General features: G+C 49.7%; 5 protein-coding genes across 5 annotated transcripts; 2 read left to right on the top strand and 3 right to left on the bottom strand.

Moving 5' to 3' along the window:
* Positions 1-1860: 1860 nt before the first annotated feature.
* DEU56DRAFT_902374 (F-actin-capping protein subunit beta) lies at positions 1861-2884 on the bottom strand. Its single transcript, XM_041356591.1, has 4 exons — positions 2623-2884; positions 2408-2490; positions 2095-2339; positions 1861-2004 (listed from the first exon to the last, which is right to left on the bottom strand). The coding sequence occupies exons 2-4, from the start codon at positions 2472-2474 to the stop codon at positions 1918-1920; spliced, it is 399 nt and encodes a 132-aa protein (XP_041206825.1). The 5' UTR covers positions 2475-2490; positions 2623-2884; the 3' UTR covers positions 1861-1917.
* Positions 2885-5500: 2616 nt separating this feature from the next.
* Positions 5501-7488, bottom strand: DEU56DRAFT_953094 (uncharacterized protein; the record flags this gene model as incomplete). The annotated part of the gene is made up of 3 exons (XM_041359180.1): positions 5501-6155; positions 6213-6301; positions 6363-7488. Coding segments are annotated over 3 exons (1419 nt in total), but the record flags the coding sequence as incomplete, so codon positions are not given.
* A 1535-nt stretch (positions 7489-9023) lies between these two features.
* On the top strand, positions 9024-10561 carry DEU56DRAFT_812846 (uncharacterized protein). Its single transcript, XM_041353632.1, has 5 exons — positions 9024-9338; positions 9397-9612; positions 9663-9698; positions 9744-9826; positions 9883-10561. The coding sequence occupies exons 1-5, from the start codon at positions 9213-9215 to the stop codon at positions 10418-10420; spliced, it is 999 nt and encodes a 332-aa protein (XP_041206823.1). The 5' UTR covers positions 9024-9212; the 3' UTR covers positions 10421-10561.
* A 1-nt stretch (position 10562) lies between these two features.
* DEU56DRAFT_981753 (uncharacterized protein) lies at positions 10563-14954 on the bottom strand. Its single transcript, XM_041359858.1, has 6 exons — positions 14312-14954; positions 13994-14236; positions 12140-13944; positions 11595-12076; positions 11304-11522; positions 10563-11245 (listed from the first exon to the last, which is right to left on the bottom strand). The coding sequence occupies exons 1-6, from the start codon at positions 14725-14727 to the stop codon at positions 10763-10765; spliced, it is 3648 nt and encodes a 1215-aa protein (XP_041206822.1). The 5' UTR covers positions 14728-14954; the 3' UTR covers positions 10563-10762.
* Positions 14955-15029: 75 nt separating this feature from the next.
* DEU56DRAFT_447632 (multidrug resistance protein 4) lies at positions 15030-17709 on the top strand. Its single transcript, XM_041346252.1, has 12 exons — positions 15030-15683; positions 15742-15930; positions 15984-16077; positions 16127-16240; positions 16294-16600; positions 16648-16655; positions 16705-16737; positions 16793-16917; positions 16979-17067; positions 17122-17211; positions 17273-17339; positions 17434-17709. The coding sequence occupies exons 1-12, from the start codon at positions 15486-15488 to the stop codon at positions 17614-17616; spliced, it is 1497 nt and encodes a 498-aa protein (XP_041206821.1). The 5' UTR covers positions 15030-15485; the 3' UTR covers positions 17617-17709.
* Positions 17710-17831: the final 122 nt, after the last annotated feature.

The following is a 17831-nucleotide window of genomic DNA, read 5'->3' as shown; positions in this document are numbered from 1 at the left end:
ATTTTGCAGGTTCGTGAAGAGTAGTCAGATGTTGACCTCGATCTGACCTTGATTGTGGTTTTCCAGTTGTCGCCTTTGTTGCAGTGACGTATGATTGGGGTGAGCATCATAACATTACAGAATTACCGATTTCTCACAAGTATTTCCAGCCCTTACGTTCGGACAAGAGGTATGTTGATGCTATGACCGGAGCAGCCATCTCGCTAAGATTTGTTTGTAGGTCGAACTGGTCTGGGTGAGCACGGTTCCACGTCAGAAGAACAATATTGATTTGCGACAGAGACAACGTTGGTCCCTGATGACTGTTCTCTATCTGAGTGTACGTAGCTCGCCTGTTGTGAATTTCTGCTGACTTGACAATATCCTAGGTGCGCTATCTTGGAATTCTATTTGCTTTGTATGTTCAGAAGACTTAGCAATTGGTGTTGTTCTAATCGACCATCTCTCACACTCAGCATGTACATACTGCGTATGTCTTCTCGCATCTAAAGTATTTGTATCTTCTGACCGGTGGCATACAGTCGGTGTTCCGACGATTTTGTTGACAGATGCAGTGAGTCTTCTACACCGATGCCTGCTATTCCCATTCAATTAACCCCGACGCCCTATAGGGGTGAGTGTCATTCTTGACCAGCTTCTTTGTTTGCTATCATGACTGCTACAGATGTGAGTCTGTTTGTAGTGTGTGATCCACCCAAAGCTCATCACTAACCGTATTTCTTAGGCCGGATTGTGTACCTCGTGGTGGATTGGACGAATGTTGTGGCATTTCCAGTGCTGTGTGGTGAGTTGCGCAGTTTCAAGACCTATGATATTGACTTGACTGAAACATGTTTCAGTCATCATGATCGCTCGGTTAGGTGCCATGTATCAACGATCCAGTAGGATCCTGATATTTCTCGTCGTCGTGTGCTTGGCTATCAACATTTTCGACGTAGCGGTCGCTGTGATGACAACGAGGCATGTTTCAGGAGGTAAACTTAATTGTGAATGACAACCGTGCATGGCGCTCATTGATGAATACCAGAGGAACTCATTCTCTCTAGCGCCTATGTGTGCGCGATTAGCTATGGGGACAATACCCCACTTCTGAATTCCATGTCTTGGATACTCGGTACTGTTTGGGAGGTCCTCGCGCTCTGTCTCGCAGTCTGGATTGCTGTAAAACACTTCCGTGAACTGCGACAACATTCAGCAGGAGGGATTATTGGCGACTGTTTCACGGTGTTGATAAAATCCCACGTGCTTTACTTTGCGAGGTGAGCTCATATTGTGAATATGGTTCCCTTTTCCGCTGAAAAAATTGAATGTTCTAGCTTTGTTGTTGCGTCTTGCTTCAACCTCATTGTTAATTTGTCTCCAACGCTCTTTGCGGTATGTCAATTTTTCACTGACCTCTGCATGCGACCGCCGTTCATCATTTCTATAGGACGCATTTTCCCTGGACGCTCAGATTCTTCTTGGTTTTTGTCAGATTGTGGAAGCCATACAGGTCTGTGTGCTGGGACCACGCCTCATTCTAAGCGTTCGAGAATACCACGCTCGGCTCGTGGCAGACTCTGATGCAGCAACCGGCATGACCTCAATCGCTTTCCAGGAGCGCGTGCAAATATCGACAGGCAGTGGCGTGTAGCATGGGAGATGCTCAATGGAGTTAACAATAGTCTGGTGCTCTGCAGGGAGCAGGAGAATTGGCTTTTTTCTTGATATAAAAGTTTCGTCGTGGTAGTTATTTATTTGGTGTTTCGAAGTAAATTTCACGGAGGCATAGGTCTTGGCAAATATGTCGTCGTAATGTGTATTTCAGTCATTTTTTCCAAAGAAAGTTCAAAGAGACAGGACGAGGTATCGAGTCAGACTGGGATAATCATTATGGAGTACAAGAAATCGGTGTGGCGCAAATATTAATCTTTGGGCCTAATATCGGTGCATGCGTATGACGTTGAACATTGTCATTGTCATTGAATATTCGAATGATGGCGTAGTAAGTACTGGGGAGGATATCTGAAATTCATGCAAGTGTTGAGTTCCCACAATGCAGATCATGATTGATGGTCCGTATTCGAGAGTCAACTTGTGCGAAAGCCAGCCTACCTGTCTCGTCATGCTTCCACGTAAGGTGATTTCGCCCGACGACTTCCATCCTTGCTCGGGAACCATTTTTGCTGGCTCGACGAGAACGGAGGCTTTATCGGCCTTATTGTTCTGTTTTGTCACGAGCTCCAACATGACTGTAGATGTGAGCTTGTAGGGCACTCGTCTTCCACACTCCGCAGTTTCTAAGATATGGATCGAGTCCCATGAATCTGAGGGCTCGTCTGGGCTTGTGGGTACCATTGCTAAGGTGCAGGAAGTTAGAGAAATGATCTTAAAACATCGAAAATGAAGGGATCAGTAGGTCACCCACCCTTCTTGAGTAACGCAACGCCTGCAAATCCGCCATCTTCGAGATCCCAAAGATACACAGAAGACATGCCACCTTCATAATACCTATTATGAAAATTAATTAGATACTGGCGCGAAGATCCCGAAGGAGGTGTCGTTGGCGGGGAGATCACGGATAGAGTGTGGATTTCAAAATTTGAATTTGAATTTGCGGTGGAAACGGGGCGTTTGACTTTCCTTGTTGAAGATATATTCGGAGCAGGAGGCCGTACAAGGGCTTTATTGACATTTGCACCATTGGTAGCGCCTAGGAATAGGTGGGCATACCTGCGCTACGGCGGAATTCTGAAGTCTTGAACAGATTCTCACTGTCACCGTCTGCGTCCACGCGCATATCGCAGGAACTTGCGAGAGTCAAATTGAATGGCCTGCGCAGAGAGAACGGATGCAGAGTCGCAGATGCAGAAATGGAAGTGACAAAGGTGGAGTTGGAATGCTAGGACGGGGTGGGCTTGCGAGTGTTTATCTGTGAGGCATTGAGCGTCAATGAACTGCGAGTGGAGGGAGTAAGTAACTGTTCTGTGGAACGACACCAGTCAGCAGGACACAGGCACGGGTGGTGGAAAGCGTGCTTGTATTGTTGTAGATTGTGCGAAAGGCTGTGAAAAGACATAGTAAGACAAGCAGGTGGTAGGGAAGGGAAGACGTACTGAACAATCCTCTCCTTATAATCAGCCTTGGCGATTGTCACAAAATCTTAGCATGTGTCGTGGTCACAGATTGGGGCCAGTCATTTGGGCCTCTGGCAACAGCGATACCGCGTGCAATCTTGTTGAGAAGGTCCAGAGGTGGAATTGAGCTGTTGAAAGGCAGGATTAGATGAGAAGGTAACACATCCAAGGTCTATCGCGCATTTTGGGTCAATCGCCTGAGGAAACCCGAAATTCTACGCACCCTGCCAAGTCACCTCATCTGATCTTCCTTCCACTTTACGCTTAGGGTTGTCAAAGTCGTAGTTTGAACAATTCCATGAGCCACAACTGTTGTTATTTGGAGACGGGGCGAAATGAAAATATGAGACGTGAACGGGCTACGAGAAGAGTGCGCGGAGCAGAAGAAAGAAGAGAACTTTGAGTTGTTGAAAGACGCGGTCTGATTACTGAAGGAATATGTGGGTTGGAGGATGAGAGCGAGAGGGGAAGCTTATGCAGGAGAGGAAATTATAACAAGTGCCGGGTCACTTTGAAAACTGCACCGAAGTCCATAGTATCGCATGGGCCAACTTAGTGTCTCGATCAACAAGTGCTGTGCGGGATGCAGATACAAATCCGCTGTTTGGGTAATGTTAATTAATTCGCGCCGACGTGCATATAGGCTGAAAGGAGTTCAAGAGGCTTTGTTCAGATCTGTATTAACCCATGAGCAAGTCCTCGGCGACTCACCGAACGACGTACGATCGTACAGGTTCACCCGTGGGAATTTGCTATTGTTAGAGTGCCTAGCATTGAATTTTTCAGAGTCAGTCACTATCAAACGAATTCGGTTATCGTCATGGACCGTGGTGAAGCACAGGTCCTTCCTGGTCTATTCAATCGTCCCCCGGGCGCCAGTGCATAGTATTTTGAAGGTGAGTAAACTATTCGTGCTTTACTTGCCCTTCCTTCGTCCCATCGATATCTTTTGTGTGTTTATTATGATATGATGTTTCGAGTACTAGTCCAGGGTTCCATCTTTAACTCCATCAACATTATTGGCCCCTTTTGCGAAATGTTCTTGCTAGTCAATGCACACCAACTTTTAGAACAGCCATCTCCATCGCGAGTATTATCTCGCCTAGTTAACTCGATGACTGTACATCAGCGGGGTGTGCAAGTTGAACCCCTTAACCAACGAACATCGATGACAATCATGCGATACTCATACTGAAACAGGTCAATATCCAAAGGTGTCGGCTGACTGAAGAGATACCTTAGCGCGACTCCGTGTGAAAATTAATGCTCAGGCTGGTCAGTCATCTCCCAGTGATTGCCGTACGACTTGATTCTTTGCTTCTCCGCCACCGACTGTAGGAATGGCTGTGACGCTCGAGCTTGTCATGAAACGTGCTTGCAGGAAGGAAGCTGATGGGCAAGATGATGATGTTGGGGTTAAGCTCCGTGCTTCGCCATTTATAAGCCCTCTCTAATACGCGACTTTAGAAGGAACCTTCTCTCTCATCGATGTTGATACAGACGTAGCAGGTTATTTTTTGAAACGATTTTTGGGCTCCTCAGCTCGGTGCCTTGAGAAGACGTCAACTTTACCTTGGAAGATCACGATCTCAAGCACACGCGTTTGGAAACCATGTGCGTTTTTCATACGTATACAGTAGCATGGGTTACAAACGTGTCTTATGTGTGCAGATTTACGACAAGCTATGACTTGCCAACTCCACTCCAAGCCTGCCACTGTCAACAGCGAGCTTGACCTTGTCCATAAACTCGTCCCTTCCAATGTCAAGTTCACTAGTCTTTCTGGCGACAAGCTGCAGAGGCAGGTTAACTCGGTGCTTTGCGACGTAACACTTGGGTGCACCTCGCTTCCCATGGCAAGCAGGACTGCGAACAGCCTTACAATTCACGTTTTACCATGAGAGACAGACCTCTCATGCTACTTGACATCAAGGAGAACAATGCTCCACAAGCTGAGTTCATATTCTTGTCGGCGTGTCATACTTGCTGGGAGTGGTGGACGTCAAGAAGGTTCGTTTCACTGTTATGGCCGAGTATCAAATTGCAATCAAGTCTCGTCCTACTCTATCGAAGATTGGAATAATGGCCCGGGAGAAGAACACCAGCTCGTCATGACTCGCATGCACAACATCTTGAGTTGCGGAACGCCTCATCCCACTCGTCCGGGCCAAAACCATGGACCTACACCGCCAGTACCATCCCGCCCAACTCAGTGTCCTAGGATAACGAGGACGATGCTCGTCGAGGAAGTAGAGTTAAGGGAACGTTTCACGTGAATGCTCCCGTCAATGACACTAAGCCCCGTGTGTGTTCTTCATCTAGATCCGCAGTTGCCTCTCCCGCCCGTCCCGCAATAAACCTGCGCCTGTGTGATGTACTGCCGATAGAGAGCACCAGTTCACGTCGACGTAGAATTGACGATATTGATGCACATGTTTATCGGACACAAGATCATCATCAGCAGATTTAGCACCGGCATCAACATAGATGCTCAAACCAGTCTCACTCGGAAGTCTATCTTGCGACAGGTTAGAATACAAGACATTTGAGATGGAATAATGATGTGTTCCATGTGAGAGAAAATCGAGTTGTACGAGAGTTTGTTGGTGAAGTTGTTTCGTCGAAACGTAAAGTTGGTTGCTAGATTTTCGATAACTTCTAGAGCAGCAAGCGACAAAGGTGGTACAGGATTCATGATGAAGCTCAGGCTCATGGTTGGAGGTTAAAGCATATTCTCTGACGCATGCGTACCAGCATAGACGCAGTCCACCTTCACATCCGGCAGCGGGTGATCACTCGTCCCTGTTAAAAAATGTCAATGCAGCATCATCATCATCATATAAGTGCCCTACCAGCATGACAGTACGGAATCCAGTCCTCCTTGTGTCCCCACCACATCACAGGCGACCACTCATCCACGAGGTTCGCGAGTGTCTGGAGGTGGCCATATGCAGCTGGCTGGTGGCCCCGCGGTCGGCGCAGTGCGACAAAAGTGAAGAAACATGCGAACACAGCCAGCGCTATAGATAAGTTCCAGATCTGCACGAGTGTGTGAATATGCTGTAGCGGTTTTACATAGAGGCAGTAAGTCCAAACCTGGGCAGTGTACATGAATACCGACATCTCCCCTATTTCCCCGTCAAAGGCGCTGCGAGATACACTGAACGAAAGCCCAAACATCCAGTCTGTGATCGTCGATGATGGTGTTCAATAACACTGATAAAATGATAGACGTGAATGACTCACGGAGGAAAGGCTTCGCGACGAAAAGTACGAGACAGATTGGATGACCGAAAATTGACTTCAGGGGATTTGTCGTCATTCTAAGTCCCTTTCTTCCGGTAGCGCATCTCCACTGACTTTCATCTCGAATAACATTCGCGATGAGCTCCGAGCAATGCAGCCCGAGTGTCAAAAATCCCTGGACAACTGCCATGTTGACAAAGAGCAGAATCCACGTCTGAATATGGATACCACCTGGCATGTTATACGCGATGTAATTGCCCCCCGGCAAGAACGACCACGCTTGTGCGGTCAGCGCAGAGTGGGACATTCGAGTCGTGCTGGCGTACTTGTGCCAGATATACATGATGAGTGCGGCCCATCCAGCGCATGCTACAACGATCCCCCAAAGAAAAATTACTACTTTTCGGATGCTGGGGTGAGCATGCCACGCAGCAGGCTGTGTCTCTGACGGCTTCGCTGGACCTCCATCTGCATCCAGGTCAGATACACAACGCATGCACCGGAAAGCAACCGGAGTTACTTGTGTGTGGTGTACCAGCGCTGCGGCCAGGTCAAGAGGCGAGGAGCTCCACGTCAAGATTTTGACAGCCCGCATCCCTAACAATGCAATTACCACCTGGAGGAGGAGTGCGAGACCCAAAAAGAGGAGGGGTAACCCTGTGATGGCAAAGCCTGGAGATTCAATTATTATTGGTGTCATTGGCAGCGTTTGGTCGGGTTGATAGTTTAAACATACGACAAGTGAGGTTGAGCTATAGGATACAATGAGGAGGACAGCCGAGACACCATTAAGCAGGGCGCCGTTAGGGCTATACCACCCACGAGCTGCGGTTAAAAGGTGCAGATTGGTATTGAAACGAAGTCGAGACTCTGAGGCTAGTGCAGAGCGCAATGAGATGCCGTGCACGAAGCCTATGGACTCCGTGCATAACGTGACGATTAAGTTTAGTATCAGGGCCACTATCTCCGCCAGCATGTTCAACTGAATATCCTTGTCAGCATTATTGACCATGGTTACTCCTGAGACTCCGTGATTGGCTAAAGTGACAATGCCTGCAATGATGCATAAGCAGCTGAAGATACTAGAGCATGCCACTCCAACAAGGGCATATCTGCGACTCGTCAAACTGCGATCGTAGAAATCGGTGCTAGTTTCAGCAGTGGACTTCGCATCAGATATTATTGAGTTCAAGTCCTGGTGATTCGGGAGTGCGTCATACGCAAGAAGCCTGAGACTGGATGGATGCCAATTTTCTTCGGTTGGTTTGGAAGAAGCTGCCATGGGAGGCAGAGGCAGAGGCAGGAGGGTCAGCTTTTTATAGGCGCGCAGATTGAATCTGTAACCATTTGCTTACGACCATAGCCTCTGATGTGACTCCAAGAGATGGAGCCTCATCATGATGGAACTCGAGCGGTGATGCGACGCGGCATTTATGCGTGTCTAGTGCACCATTGATTTACTGACAACGCAACGCGGCAATACGAAGTGCACATGTCAGGATGGTGATTATTGAAAGTCAGTCAGGCCTACTAACCTTCTTGTACTGCACACGTACACATACTGGCCACTGTCAATGAAGACAGGGCACTGAGAAACCTATGGTAACAACGTAAGAGGTCAAATGTGCTTGGAGGTGTGAATTATCGGAAAGTAGCATTGATATCGAGCAAAAATAGACCCAACATACCTAGATTTGTGCACATGTGGCTTCAAAGATGCTTAATTACCGGTGAGAACGACAAGTCGATCAATGATGGAACCTGGCCAGGCGAGACAGATTTGTTCCTTTGCAGAAAGCGTTAATAAGACTCCATGAACTTGCTTTGTACAACATCATAGTCAAGCGCATGCCAGTTATAACTGCAGCTAATCACTTGCCTTCGCTTGTTCTCGTTGGGAAGAAAGCCCATCAAGAGTATGGTTCGTAGGGGAAAAAGTGGATGAAGCTATTGCTATTTTTTTTATTTCCTTTTTTGTCATGTGCGCCAGTCAGTCTAGCTAGTAGCATCGCAAAACATCGATATACGCTGAACTGCTTCAACAAAAAGTGTGGAACGGTCAGATTAGTGAGCAGGTCATGCAATTAGGAACGACATCATATGGTAGACCAATCCCTATAGCGAGGGTACCAGTTGCAAACACCGAGCGGAGTTCGTTGTGTGGGCATGCAACGTCACAATAGTACTCTGTCGAGCTCAGCGTTCGAATGTTCAGTAACGTTCAGTACTTGTGTTGATCTGAAACTATGTAATGCCAGTTTCCATGCCTCTTCAACTTACTAGTAATGATTCACGAACACGTGGAAAATATTATTAACGCTGAAAGCGTTCGTGAGCGCTCCCTAGACCAGTGCACTGTGAGACAAGTCTCTACTTAGTAGAGTCAGGCTGAAAGACAGTCTGGTTAGCAGATCGCAAGACATCGATATGCGCTGGCCTGCCTCAACAGAAAGTATGATACATATAAATGGACCAAAAAATAATACCGAGGGTGGTTGATACCGGGCGGAGTTCGTTCACTGTTAGGTGGGCATGCCCTGCAACCATCACAGTAGTACTTTTCTGGAGCTCAGTGCGATCTGAAACTATGTATACGTGCCTGTTCAAATCACAAATATCCGGTATCCAGAACTTGAAATGCTCTTGTGCTCGCGTTCGACAGAAACGCGGAGTTCGAATATCTTGAAAACGTCCCCATGATCGACCCTATTGGTCGACCTCAGGCCTCGGGCGTCAGCCTTCTCGGTGGTTGACTTGCTGGAACGACCAACATGGATGAGGCTGACTACCCTGTGCAGATAAGTACCTTACCCCCCTTCTTTGTCCTAAACTCCCGGAACGACGAGACCAATGGCTGCCACTGAAGACGCGTTCAAACTCCTTGCCAGAATTGCTGACGCCTTCGACAATCCTTCCTCCCGCGAGTCACGCAAAGACTTTCGCGTAAACACCATCAAGATCCACAGGCCCCAGACAGTATGTAGTCTCACCGTGACTATGCGCGCCAGGAGCTAACATCATACCTACCCATCAGAGTCGCTCCAGTCAAGAAAGCCAAGTCCAGCATGCTCGCTATCCCCGTCGCGAGCCCTCTTTCTTTGATGCCAGCTACATCTACGATGATGATGAACTCGCCGATACATCGACTATGGGAAATCGTTCATGCGCTTCGTCTGAGACTATCAAGAGCCTCACCAGAATTACCTCGTACGACGATGCATTCTATACCTGCGATGATACAATTGCCTTGGTATTCCCATGGCCACCTCAACGTAGTTTGCACCTGACACATTTCAACAGGATGATGAATCGCCCTGTGACGAAATGACAAAGATGGTCTGTGGAACCCAATCATCACTTCATCTAACTAACATCTAGCAGCTTTTTTCCAACAGCAGCCCGCTTGACAGACTCAACAACCTTGCTCGTGCCGAACTCAAAAAGACCGGCTGGTTCGAACGACCGTACGTACATAAAAGAAAATATACTTACCCTCATTCATTCGTCTTTCTCCACTTAGTGACCAGTGGTCTATCGTCAACATGGGCCTTGCAAATCCAATGACACACACACGTGGAACTACCTCTCCCCCCAAAACCCCTCCAGTCATCCTCACCCCAATCCTCCCTTCCACACCCACCATCACAGCCATCCCCCCTCCATCCTTTTCCGAAATCGAAATCTTACCATCCCCATATTCACCCATGAAAACTTATTCCCCCACCTTCAAAGCCAGCACCCCAAACGGCAAATACAGCTCCAGCTCACACGATAGCTTTCCAGACTTCAGCTCGCTCTCGTACGCCCCACTGGCACCCGGCGAACCAGAGCCTCCGAAACGTTTTGGCGTGAGTAGCCGCGTCAAAGAGCTCATGAAGCGCGTCTTGCACGTGAACGCTGGCGTGCATCCGGGCGGGAGGTCGAGACAGTCTTTGCTTATGGGTGTAGGCTTGCGGCCTGCTTCTACGGCTGGAGGGTCTTCGGGTACCTGGGCGTTTGCTAGTATGGGATCCACGCATACACAGGCGGGGAAGCGATGGAGTGGGCTTTGGCATTGATCGATATTTAACGCAGATGCGGTTCATAATTTTATTTTATTTTGTATTTTATTTTGTATTCTTTTCTGACTCACTGTATTCGAAATATTTCTGTTCAGCCCAAGTAGTACTGCTATGAATGTTTACGATCAATCCAGGGTCTCTATGAAGGAACCAGGATATATATCCAGATACGAGCCTCCATCTACCATTAAGTAAACGACTCTCCTATCGATACCACTACAAATTACATCTCGAAAAATGATAACATGTATGTAAAATAGTCCAAAAGTTCATGCACATAAAAGGTCATACGATTCGGTCCTGCCATAAAACCAAAACCAAAACCAACCCCCATCCATCCTATATCAATGCCTGCTCGACATAAAACTCCCTCGCGTCACCCAACAACTCCACCAACGTCGCCAACCAATCCTCCTCCACAACCGCCTTCTCCCGCGCCCACGCATCCAACCGCACACTCTTCACCGTCATCCCAAACGCAGCGCTCACAGGCCGATGATCGCTCACATTCGCCTCATACCGTTGATAATGCAGCTGCTTCACCCGCTCCGGGTCCCGCGAGCGCCACAGCACGCGGTCGCACCACGCAGGCACCCGCTTCTTCTCGCTCGTGTCGAATTCGTGCGAGCGCCGGTCGTATTTGTACGTCGGGGAGAAGGTGAGCGGTCCTTCGTGGAAGGAGCGGAGGCGGAAGCCGCGGTTGTGTTTCATTTCTTTCAGGAGCTGGTCGTGCGTGTGGAGTGCTTCGAGGTCGCCAGACTGGATGGAGGAGATGACGGCGTCGCGGCGTTGGTCGATGCGGTAGTTTAGGTCGCCGTTGAGCTTGGAGGATCAATTAGCTACAGGTTCAAGGACAGCAAAGGAAGAAAAGCGAACGCACAAAAACAATCTCATGATCCAGAACCATAGACCCATCTCCCCCACCAACATACGCAAGAGACTCCCCAATAGTATCCGACGACGGAAACACAGACTTTTCCTCCAACATCGCAGTCACATCCGCATTCCGCTGTCGTACATGATGCTGCCCAGCCGCAAGATGGCAATTGATGAAACAAATCGACGAATCACAAATCACAAATCGCGCAACGATGCCTCCCTGCCACACACCATCATCACCAGTAATCAGCACGCACTTCAAACAACAACCACGACAAAAAAACAAACGCACCTTGTTTCCGTACCTACCACCCATCCCCCGCTTAATCGTCGTTATCGCCACATCCTTCAGCGCAGCCTTCTCCGAGTTCTTCACAAACATGCACGTAAAAAGCCCAACGAGACTCTCGGTATGTATCACCGTATACCCCTCCGAAAGCGCCCTCACCTCCCGCACGAGCCGATCATGCCATCGCTTATAACTAGACGTCACCTTCTCCGATATCTTGCCCTCCTCGCCCTTTTTCTTTCCGCCAAGTAATACAGTCTTTGCAGCCATCTTGCGGCTCTCGAGGTCGATAAGCTCTTGGAATCCAAAGGAGATGATATCAGGTGCTGGTGAGACGGATGTGAGAGCGTCGTTGAGGAAGGAGAGGTTTGCTGGGTCGTCGGTGAGCGCTTCGGGTTTGGCAGCGTCTACGTTCCAGGAAACGACCAGGACGTTGATAGTGCGGAAGGTGCTAAATTCGCGCTCGCGCTTCAAGAGCTCGTTCCCTGCGCCAACCCAACTATCAGCCCACACCCAAAAACACACAAAACAAAACAAAAAACACGCACCAATCCAATCAACCCCCAACAACCCATCCCAAAACCTCATCTGCTCATCCCTACCAACACTCACCACACTCAATTTCTCCTCCCTCTCAATCGACCATGGATCCACAAATATACGCATCACAGGTAACCCCGAATGCGCATTCCACGCATTCGTCACGACCCACGGACGGTACGTCACATCATACGCGCATATCACCCCCATCCGTCCACCAGCCCACAAACGCGTCCCGACGCCCTCGAGACTCAGCACGTCCGACGAGCTCACTTTGACGACGTCTGTGCATTCGGGTCCGCCGGCTAGGTTCCAGATGCTGATGAAGCCACCCTCGTGTCCGAGATAGGCGAACCCGGCGTGGGATTGAAGCAGCGTGCCGCTTGTTACGGCGCCGACGTGGTGGGGGGTGCTTGGGAGGACGCTTACAGCGCGTGCGATGCTGCCTGGGGTGAAAACGTCGTAGATGCGAACGATAGGCACTGTAGTCGGTCCAGAGCCGTTAGTGTCGCTGCGTACGCTCGTCCACAGAAGTCCCCCGAGCAACTTTACGAATTCTTGTTTTTCTGCGATGCGGTATACGCGAGGCGCGGTGTATGTGAGATTAGGAACATCGGAGCCAGATGTAGCCACCGGTTCGAATACAAGCACTTTCCCGCTATCATCCACGCTGACCATCGCGTTCCGGTGTCGGAAGATATGCGTCACGGCACCAGCGTGCGCACCGAACTTGGATCCAGTGACCTCCCCAGAATCCATATCCAGCTCGATCAGATGCCCTTCCTTCGTCCCAGCCCACACCACACCGCCCGCACTCCCAGCCCGAAACTCGAGCGCAGTCACCTTCGCATCGCGCACTCCCATTTCCTTGGTGTCTCCCACCCATATCGGCACATCGGCGTACCGCGCGAGGTCGAAGCATCGCAAGTGGTGATGAGTAGCGACGAGCACGCGGGTACCGGCTACCACGACTTGAGCTGCGTATGCGGGAACGTGGATCTTTGGGGTGCGTAGGGTGGGCGGACGCCGGGAGGCACGACTTGCGTCTGGGAGGAGCGTGCGTGGGTCGTCGCATCCTTCTTCTGCACCGCTTTCTTCGTCTGATGAGGGCGTGTGTGCCCGTCGTGCAGGGGGGAGTTTGTCGCCCGGTGCGATTGTGCGTGTTGGTGGGGGTGGGAGTTTGGCGCTTCCGAGGGGTTTGCGGTCGGAGATGAAGTCGGTGGGTGAGGGCGCGCTTATGTTTGTGCTGTGGCGTGCGGGGAGGGAGGGAGGGGGTAGGATGTTGTCTGGGATGTCTTCAGGGGATGGGCGGCGCGAAGGAAGGGGAGGGGGGCTGCTGGGTGTGGGAGTTGAGCTGGCTGAGGAGTCGCGGCCGTTTTCGTTGCTGTTGCAGGTCCGCCGTGGAGGGGGAGGAGGGGGAACTGTCAGGCTTGGGCGTGGAGGGGGTTTGTGTGGGGGCGAGATGCTTCTTATGCTATCGCTTGAGCTGCTGATGCTGTCCGAATGGGCGCGGGAATGGGTTGCACGAAGGGTATGGGGGATAATTGCAGGTGGTAGTGATGTTTCAGAAGTCTCGGATTCGTCATCGGAGAAGGGACTGTGTCTTGAGGAGGAGTTGGAGCTGGGAGGCTCGAGGAAATCATCGCTGCTGTCAAAGAGAGCAGAGCGATGGGGAGGGGGTGGCGGTGGTGGTGGACGACGAAGAATGAGTGGTGGACTTGGTGCTAGAATGTTGGGTTCTGAATGGGATGTGAGATTGTCATTACGTGGAAGGGCTTTAGGTGTGGAATGGGGTGTAGGGAGTATTAATGTACTAGAATGACTTGTTAGTACCTTGTATTCGAACGCAGAATTACACTGACGAGAAACGGTTTCTAAGAGAAGCGACGCCGGTCATACGGGGTGACTCGGGTGCGTCAAAATATTCGTCAGAGGGATTATCCTCGGGGGTTAAGACAGGAAGGGATATTCGAGAGACAGGCTTTGTATTGCGAGGAAGAACTGGAGGAGTAGAGTCAAGGACGTCGGGTTCGCTGTGAGTCATTAAAATGGAGAGACGCGGAACTGGTTTTATTGGGATCCGGGTAGGAGAGGTAGCTGCGGTTCTGGAAGCGGAACACGGGGGAGCACAGGAAAATTGTTATGGGGCTAGCGGGTGATGACATGGCTGGACCACTCACGCGAAACGTTCTCTCAATGAAGCCACTCCACCTCCACGAGGAACGTCGTCATCGTACGCGTTGGACACTGACAAGTGCTCTGGACTGGCGCGTGGTGATCTAAGAGCTGCTGGTATTGGCACTGGTCTCAACAGCGGGGAAACAGCAGGAGATTGAGCCGGCTTTTTGGCTGAGCGAGATGGAGGAGGCGGTGGTGGTGCACGCTTTTGGCCTGGACTCAAATCAGAGTTGGAGGAGGCGTTCCGTAGTTCACGTTGTTGTACGCGAGAATCATCCTTACGCTGGCGAGGCGATGTAATTGGGTTTGATTTGAGTGGCGGGGTTGTGTTATCCTGAGCAAGCTGTTCGAATCTGCTCTTCAAGCTCTTGATGGAAGGAGTTGGTGCAGACTCGATTGCTAGCTGATCCTCGGCCATGACGACCTGAAATGAATCTTCTCGGCGTCCTCAACTTCTCTCGCAGCCGATGAACCTTGTTCGAATCCAGGATCAAGTCGATTGTCGTTGTCGTTGTCGCTGTCGTTGAGCTAGACTGCAAGAAATATGAGATGCAGTTAACTAACAGCTCGTCGCTGTCGTCGGCGTGGTCGAGCTCAAGGTGCCACGGAGTCACGGACCAACCTCATGAACTGTAGTAGTTGCCAAGAACAAAGTGTTCCATTTTTAGCCGCTCAATAATTACCCAAATATGTAGTACTGAATTTTCATTGCCTCGGTCATGAGAATGCATGTACTGGCATGTCATAGTCACAGTCGACGTCCATAGTCCAGACTTCCTTGCATGATCCATGATGCATCAATATCATCATCGGCACAGGTAGTAAGGGCTCGGCTTCTTCCGGTCCCTATACCATCAATGATCTGCAACTGCCAGCATGCTGCTTGTCGAGCACCCTCTATGATACAGGTCTCCCTCGGAGAATCATACCAATGTCGTCAATAGGTGACGGCCCGAGGACGGTTCGACAATGTCCAACTACTAGGTTGAACTGAATTTGAACGTCTTTAAGTTTCGGTGACCCTCGTAAATCCATTCACCAATTTGATTTGTCTATAGGAACGAAGAGTCGGAACGACCGTGTGTTTATTGAGTTTTTCCTCTATTTAATAAATCTCTCACCGCACATGCCTTATTCTTCCATTCTCCCAGTTCTCCCTACCAACAGCCCCGCTCAATGTCTCTACCAAGAATTGAGACATCCGTACCAGAAGAAGGCAACCTTCCGGCTGCTCGTGATGTGTCCACCATCCCAGATGACAGCCTCCAAGATAAAAATTCGCAAAAACTTGAACAGTTGGAGGACGAGTGGCAACACGACCCAATCAACCCCAGGAATTGGCATCCGGCAAAAAAATGGACAACCGCTGTACTCGTCAGTTCGTCCATCAGAGATACATGGCTTATGGGGTCTAATCTCTATCTCCTGTCAGGTTGCACTCTACACTCTTATCACCCCCTTAGCAAGTTCTATCATGGCACCTAGTTTGCCAGACCTTGCTATAAGATACGGCATAACCAATCCAACAGTCACAGCATTGACTCTCAGCATCTTCCTTTTGCCATTAGCAATCGGTCCTTTATTTGCCGCACCCTTGTCTGAAGTATATGGTCGTTTATGGGTCCGTCCTCTTCCTTAACATCAGTGGATCCGTCGCCCTTAAATCAGTTCAAGGTTCTCCACGGATCGAACCTCTCCTTCCTCGCGTTCAATCTCGGCTGTGCTTTCTCACCCAACGCTACATCTTTCATCGTCTTTCGGTTTCTAGGTACGTCACAGAATCTCTGCTGTCACAAATTCCCTTACCCTCTCCAAAGCTGGTTTCGCGGGGAGCGCCCCCATATCATGCGGCGTAGGCGTCATCAGCGACCTCTTCTCCGAATCCGATCGTGCTGCAGCTATGGCACTATACAATGTCGGGCCCTTATTAGGTCCGTCCCACTCTCTCCCACCTTTACACAATCTCAGACAAAGATCTCGCAAGGTCCCGTCATTGGCCCCGTCATGGGAGGTTTCATGGCAGAGTCGCTTGGCGTACAATATGATTTCTATGTCGTCACCGCAATCTCTGGTGCCGCCGCAATGCTCGGCATCCCTCTCATGAGAGAATCCTACGCACCAGTTATCCGCCTTCGTCGTGCAAAATCATCTCCAGATCTCGAAAAGGCAGCTAAAGGACATCCGGCCTTCACCATGAACAAATGGGCTTACTTATGGATTAACCTCAAACGACCCTTCATACTTTTGACCCAGAGTTTCATATGCTTCATCCTCAGCTTATACATGGCTTTGTAAGTTTAATTTAATCTCGCGCGGCTAACTAATGTCATCTATTTAGGATTTATGGTCAGTGCTTAGCACCCTCATCGAGATGCGCACTGAAATCATCTGCTAGGTATCTACTACTTGATGTTTGTGACGTTCCCCGGTAAGATCACATCCACCTAATAGCACGGGAACGAGTATTAAAAACTCGCGCCCAGACCTCTTTTCGCAAGTATACCACTTCAGCATCGGCATCGGAGGTCTGACATACATCGGACTTGGTTTTGGATTCGTATCCGCTACCATCTTCGGCGTCAAACTTTCCAGCAAGATGTACATACACGTACGTCAAGACTGTCTCTGCCTCCTTCGGCCGCATTAGCTGAAACGCGTCTCTTATGTAGCTTGCTGCGAAAAACGGAGGAAAGGGTAAGCCAGAGATGCGCGTGCCCGCTCTTATATTCGGCTCGCTGTTCGTCCCAGTGGGACTACTGTAAGACGGACGCTTTTGTCTTATCTATGCTGTCCCTGATCTGATCTACATCAGTTGGTACGGCTGGTCTGCCCAAGCCAAGATCCACTTCATGATGCCCATCATCGGCACCGCCATCTTTGGATTCGGATTATTGACAGCTTTGTGGGTGTCCATATCATATTATAGCACCGTTGCGTTGATGGCTAACCTCGGAAATGTAAAGCCTCCCTATCCAATTGTACCTTGTGGACACATTTACCTATGCTGCGAGCGCAACTGCAGCTGCTTCCGTAAGTCTCCCCATCTCCTTCCTCGATCTAATCTTAATCTCAATCTCGTTGGCGTCCACCCTCGATTCTTGTCTGCGTTCACCGAACCCACCAGGCCCTCCGTTCACTCCTCGCGTTCGCATTCCCGCTCTTTGGACAACAAATGTTCGCAGCGCTCGATTATGGGGGAGGCAATTCGCTTCTTGCAGGTCTTGCTATTGTTATTGGGATACCCTTCCCTATCTGGATATATTATCATGGGGAACGTATGCGTGCGAGGAGTTCTTTGACACGATGATTTTGTTTTTTTGGGGTTTGAGGTTTAGAGTTTCTTCTATGTAATTTATATGTATATATACAAACCGTATGATGAGATGGTCAGAGGCTTGGGAATACCTGCGATGCCCTTCAAGTTGGTGAAATCATGAATCGCGCACAAGCCCATGGCGATTGACTGTACCAGACAAGGCATGAATCACAGGGCGTGATCCACGTACAGCGATGCATGAGAGT

The sequence above is a fragment of the Suillus clintonianus genome (assembly GCF_016758775.1).
Source record: "Suillus clintonianus strain FC179 chromosome Unknown DEU56scaffold_52, whole genome shotgun sequence".
NCBI classification, from domain to species: Eukaryota; Fungi; Basidiomycota; class Agaricomycetes; order Boletales; family Suillaceae; genus Suillus; species Suillus clintonianus.
This window is presented reverse-complemented; position numbering and strand designations above follow the sequence as displayed.

Coding starts and splice junctions, on each gene's coding strand:
- DEU56DRAFT_902374 (XM_041356591.1), bottom strand. CDS start 2,474: ATGTCTTCTGTGTATCTTTGGGATCTCGAAGATGGCGGATTTGCAGGC. Junction 2,340..2,407: donor CGTTGCGTTACTCAAGAAGG/GTGGGTGACCTA, acceptor CCTGCACCTTAG/CAATGGTACCCACAAGCCCA. Junction 2,005..2,094: donor GTGGAAGCATGACGAGACAG/GTAGGCTGGCTT, acceptor CATGAATTTCAG/ATATCCTCCCCAGTACTTAC.
- DEU56DRAFT_812846 (XM_041353632.1), top strand. CDS start 9,213: ATGGCTGCCACTGAAGACGCGTTCAAACTCCTTGCCAGAATTGCTGAC. Junction 9,613..9,662: donor GCGATGATACAATTGCCTTG/GTATTCCCATGG, acceptor ACATTTCAACAG/GATGATGAATCGCCCTGTGA. Junction 9,699..9,743: donor GTGACGAAATGACAAAGATG/GTCTGTGGAACC, acceptor AACATCTAGCAG/CTTTTTTCCAACAGCAGCCC.
- DEU56DRAFT_981753 (XM_041359858.1), bottom strand. CDS start 14,727: ATGGCCGAGGATCAGCTAGCAATCGAGTCTGCACCAACTCCTTCCATC. Junction 14,237..14,311: donor TCATTGAGAGAACGTTTCGC/GTGAGTGGTCCA, acceptor TTCCGCTTCCAG/AACCGCAGCTACCTCTCCTA. Junction 13,945..13,993: donor TCTCTTAGAAACCGTTTCTC/GTCAGTGTAATT, acceptor AAGTCATTCTAG/TACATTAATACTCCCTACAC.
- DEU56DRAFT_447632 (XM_041346252.1), top strand. CDS start 15,486: ATGTCTCTACCAAGAATTGAGACATCCGTACCAGAAGAAGGCAACCTT. Junction 15,684..15,741: donor AATGGACAACCGCTGTACTC/GTCAGTTCGTCC, acceptor ATCTCCTGTCAG/GTTGCACTCTACACTCTTAT. Junction 16,241..16,293: donor CAATGTCGGGCCCTTATTAG/GTCCGTCCCACT, acceptor AGATCTCGCAAG/GTCCCGTCATTGGCCCCGTC.